Genomic DNA, 5442 nt, shown 5'->3' on the forward strand with positions numbered 1-5442 from the left:
CCAAAAATCTCCTTCAAGCTGTCCCTTTGCAGTCAAACTCTCCCCCATCCCTAACCTCTGGCAGCCATCGATCTGTTCTCTGCACCTATAGTTTTGCTTTACAGAATGGCACATAAGTGAAACCACGCAGTACGTAACCTTTGCTAGGTATTAAGATGGCACTTCAGTGTCTTCCTCCCCATCCTCGTCTCCACCTCTTTGCTTCTCACTTTAGATGTCAGCAACACAAGCTGCTCAGAGTTACCTGAATGGACCTTGCTGTTTCTTGTCCCTGGGCTTTGCTCCTGTCCCCACTTTTGACTATGTCTCTAGTCTCTTATCCTTCAACTGGTGAACTCAAAGTCAGCTTTCAGAAATCAGCTCAGGTGCCTTCTTCTTCATAAAGACTTTCATAGTTTCTTCTTTCCTAAACTGTACCTTTCCTTGGTATTCACATGATACTCTGTGTACTTCTTTCCAGTTGTATGTACCACTTTTCATCCTAATTACTGTTGTCTCTGTTTATACTAGCCCATTACCAGCTCCATCAGACTAAGAATTGCTATATCTTTTTGTTACTAATGTATAACCTGTTGTTAACACATGGCAGGGTCCAAATGTTGATCGGATCTACTACCTATGGTGATGATCACTAGCTTGTCTAATGATTCTCTAATTTATTCCAATTCTTTCTCTGCCTAGTATTACCAGATACAGTGGTATATACTCCGGAAAGCCTCTACAAGGAACTCTTCTCACAACATAAAGGACTCAGAGAATTAATAAATAAAGAAATGCGCTCTGTCTCTCAAGGAATATTGATTTTTTCTCAAAGCTGGGCTGTGGACTTAGGTCTGCAAGAGAAGCAGGGAGTCATCTGTGAAGCTCTTCTAATTTCTCAGAACAACACTCCAATCTTCTACTCTGTCTTCAGGGAGTTGGATGCGGGGTGCAAGGGCTATTCTATGATAGTTGCCCATTCTCTGAAGCAGAAGCTGGTGAACACAGGTGGCTACACTGGGAGACTATGCATCACTCCTTTGGTCCTCCTGCTCAATCCTGATAGGACAGCACAGACTCATTATGGCTCGGATTTGCAAATTTACCCCGAGTCCTATAATCTTACAACCACCCAGGACATGGAAGCTCTGTTACAGTCCCTGGTGATAGTCTTATTTGGGTGTAGATCCTTCTTAAGTGAGGATCTGGGCTCTGAGGTTTTGCACCTACTCACAGATAAACAGTATGAGTTGCTTTCAAAGAACCTTCACAGGACTAGACAGCTGTTTGTTCATGGCTTGCCTGGATCGGGGAAGACCATCCTGGCTCTTAAAATAATACAGAAGATCAGGAATGTGTTTCATTGTCAACCAGATCACATTCTCTACATCTGTGAGAACGAGCCCCTAAAGAAGTTTGTAAGGTACGCAGTCTGTCTCTGTTCACTTTCTCTTCTTGAGAAACTTTGGCCAGTGTGGCTTTAAGTTTACATGCTAAGCTTCATGTTGTTTTTACCATGTCCAGAGGAATTTAAGAATAGAATTGGCTTCCTTTGTTTCACTGGGGAAACTTGACTTTGTTTCTTACATTTTCAGCATGAAAAACATCTGCCAGGCAGTGACCCGGAAAACCTTCATGAAAAATGTCTTTAAAGATACTCAACACGTCATCATCGATGAAGCTCAGAATTTCCGCAGTGAAGATGGGGACTGGTACGAGAAGGCAAAAACCATCACTCAGAGAGCTAAGGATTGCCCAGGAATTCTCTGGATCTTTCTGGACTATTTCCAGACCAGCCACATGTATTGCAGTGGCCTCCCTCCTCTCTCATACCAGAACCCAAGAGAAGAGCTCACCAGAGTATTCCGCAGTGCAGATCCAATAGCCAACTACATGCAACAGGTAATGCAGCAGATCAGAAACAAGTATCCACCCAACCTCCCCACTAGGTCCCTACAGATGCTCCATGAACCTGAATGGCCTCAGGGTATACCAGGCAACTTTGACATTATTAGAAACCTGGACTTGGAGAGTATGGTGAAGTATGTGGCAGATAAGTGCCATTTTTTCTTCAGGAATGGTTATTCTCCCAGAGATATTGCTGTGCTTTTAAGCAACAGAAGCGAAGTGGAAAAATGTAAAAATAAGCTACTAGTAGCAATGAGGAAGAGAAGAACTTTTCAGCTCAACCAGGAGGCCCATCTGTTAGTACAGATCAAGGACGCATCAGATATTTTGACTAATCATGTTGTATTGGACAGTGTCCGTCGATTCTCTGGCCTAGAAAGAAACATTGTGTTTGGAGTCAATCCAGGGGCTGCTGAAACAGCTATTTCCCACAATCTTCTGCTCTGTCTGTCTTCCAGGGCAAGGAAACATCTGTATATTCTGTATGTTTCTATCTGACGGAAAACCCCAGTCAAAGAAACAATTAAGTAGCTCTCACCTCTAGTCAATTGTGAAACTATCTGATCTAAACATTTAAGCATCAAATATTTAATGAGCATTTACTCACTAAGCCATATACTCTTCCAGGTGCTGGGGATTGAGGATGAGTGACAAACAAGACATCAGAGTCCTCCTTTGGGGCAGAGGCAGAACACAGACAAGTAAACAAATACAAAGAATTTCCGGTAGTAATTAGGGATATCAGTAATTAGAAGGCACTGAGACTCAGAGATGGTGCGTGTATGTGCGTGCGTGTGTGTGCGTGCGTGTGTGTGTGTGTGTGTATGTGTGTGAGGGGGGTAGGAGATGGAGGGATTGGTTATTTAGGGTGGTCATGGAAGTGCTCAACATGGAAAGAACTAATCACAAGATCTCTGAGCTGTGTGTGCCAGGCAGACTCAGGTATTAGGTCATTAAATATGAAATGTCCTATTTCGAATCAAAAATGTAGTTTATTAGCTCTCCAACAAGACGCAGTACAATTAATCAAAATATGCAACTAAACTATTGACATGGTTTTGCCATCTTAGTGGCAAAATCTTTATGCCAGCATTGAAGAAGCCTGGAGAGTAAGTGGCGATGACATCGCGAAAGGTGTTTTCCGCAGCTTGTTGAAAATTCAATATTTTTCCTTGCAAGAAGTGGCCCAAGGCCTGGAAAAAGTGGTAGTAAGTTGGTGCAAGGTCTGGTGAATATGGTGGATGACAGAGAGTTTCCAAGTCCAGCCTCTGCAGTTTGAGCAGTGTTGTTTGTGTGACATGTGGTTAAGCGTTGTCTTGCAAGAGGATTGGCTTGTCTCTATTGACCAATCTTGGATGCTTAATCGCAAGCATCCACATCATTTCATCCAATTGGTTGCAGTAGATATCCACTGTAATCCATTGACCAGGTTTCATGAAGCTGTAGTGGATAATACCAGCGCTGGACCACCAAACAGACACCATTAGCTTTGTTTGATGAATATTTGCTTTTGGACTGTGTTTCGGCACTTCACCACTATCTAACCATTGTGCTGAATGCTAGCAATTGTCAAAAAGAATCCATTTTTCATCACATGTAACAATATGGTGTAGAAATGATTCACCTTTATGTCATGACAGCAAAGAAAGGCAAGCTTTGAGACGATTTCTCTTCTGACGCTCGTTTAATTCATGAGGAACCCATCTATCCGGCTTCTTTACCTTGCCAGTTTGTTTCAAATGGTCCAATATTTTTGGAATAGTAACATCAAATCTTGCTGCTAATTCATGCGTAGGTTGAGATGGATTCGCTTCCACTGCAGCTTTTAGCTCATCATTATCCATGTTGGTCTCAGGTCACCCATGTGGCTCATTTTCAAGATTAAAATCACCAGAACAGAACTTCTCAAACCATCGACATACTGGGCATTCATTAGCCACATTCTTCCCAAACACTTCGTTGATATTTTGAGCTGTCTATGTTGCATTGGTTCCATGACAGAACTCATATTAGAAAATAACACAAATTTTTGACTTATCCATGGTTTCACAAAAATTACTCTAAAAACAAACTTGAAAGATAATCACAAGCCAAATGTGCGTTTGAAAGACTGAGGATGTGCCTACACAATAAAAATAAAACAAGAAGTGTCAAAATGAAATGTCAATGATATCAACTGTCAAACTTAGTACTTAAGGAAATTGGACATTTCATACTTAATAACTTAATTTTTAAAAATTGTTGTTAACGCAGCTGATATGGTTTGGATGTTTGGTCCCTCCAAATCTTATGTTGAAATTTGATCCCCAGTGTTGAATGTGGAGCCTGGTGGGAGGTATTTGGGCCATGAGGGCAGATCCCTCATGAATGACTTTTTGCCCTCCCAGTAATAAGTGAGTTCTTGCTTTACCAGTTCTCACAAGAGCTGGTTGTTTAAAAGAAGGTGGCACCTCCTCCTCCCTCTCTTGCTCCCACTCTCGCCATGTGACACGCCTGCTCCTCCTTCACCTTCCACTTTGATTGGAAGCCCCTGAAGCCCTCGCCAGAAGAAGATGCTGGCTCCATGCTTCTTGTACAGTCTGCAGAACCGTGAGCAAAATAAACCTCTTTTCTTTATAAATTACCCAGCTGCAGGCATTTTTTATAGCAGCGCAAAATGGACTAATACAACAGCCATGTGCAGAAACACTTGAATGGCATGTGCAGGGAGAATGGAAAGGATGGAAGGGTAGCATGCCTGCCCTTGCAGGGGCCAGGAATGGGTGAGACATATTTCATAATGTAAGAACACAAGCTACACATTGTAATTTTTTGCAAGACCGCATTATATTACTTTATTATTTTCCACTTTTTCTTTTAATGGTGTTAGTGTTTTGGATCACTGTCTTTTAATATACTTTATGTGTGCCTTTTGGTGATTTGGAATCTCTGCTCTTTTGGTCTGCATTGATATGATTCCCATAGAGAATCTTGGGTGACTATATGGAGAGAAGACTGCTGCAATCTCCCAGAAAGACACACTGTATTTTATTAATTAATTTTAAGATGACAGCGGGCCTAAGGGGATGAATGTACTGGACTCAAAGGTTCCATTTTGTTTTCCATTTAACTTGCTAATCAATGACATGATAAGGTAAGTCTAACATGTTTGTTCTGCTGCGTCCTTAGGATTTCAGATAGTCTTTCAAAAGACATTGCTATAAAAGTGCAAATTCCCTGTTTGCCATAGGTCTCTCAGAAATTCTCTCAGTACTTAAAGCCAAAAAAATCCATCTTTTCTAAGGGACAAAAACTAAAAATTCGGAGTTAATTCTCTATTAAAAATGTTTATGATTTATTCTTCTATTGCCCAAGAATAAATAAATTTAAATTTTTCATTGTAAGAAGTATGAACTTGAAGCTAGAATTTTTTTTTTTTTGAGACAGCGTCTCACTCTGTCACTCAGGCTGAAATACAGTGGCACAATCGTAGCTCACTGTAACCTTGAACTCCTGGGCTCAAGGGATCCTCCTGCCTCAGCTTCCCGAGCAGCTAGACTATAGGCACGTGCCACC

At 41.4% G+C, this 5442-nt stretch overlaps 1 protein-coding gene across 1 annotated transcript in view; it reads left to right on the forward strand.

The window, feature by feature from the left end:
- Nucleotides 1-2618, forward strand: part of SLFN5 (schlafen family member 5) — a 17646-nt gene extending 15028 nt beyond the window's left edge. Inside the window, exons 4-5 of the mRNA XM_012648621.1 lie at nucleotides 682-1402; nucleotides 1575-2618. Of these exons, the coding sequence (XP_012504075.1) occupies nucleotides 682-1402; nucleotides 1575-2385 (1532 nt within the window). The 3' untranslated portion in view covers nucleotides 2386-2618. The remainder of the gene's footprint in view (nucleotides 1-681; nucleotides 1403-1574) is intronic.
- Nucleotides 2619-5442: the final 2824 nt, after the last annotated feature.

The sequence above is a fragment of the Propithecus coquereli genome, unplaced genomic scaffold (assembly GCF_000956105.1).
Source record: "Propithecus coquereli isolate 6110/MARCELLA unplaced genomic scaffold, Pcoq_1.0 Scaffold291, whole genome shotgun sequence".
Taxonomy (NCBI): Eukaryota; Metazoa; Chordata; class Mammalia; order Primates; family Indriidae; genus Propithecus; species Propithecus coquereli.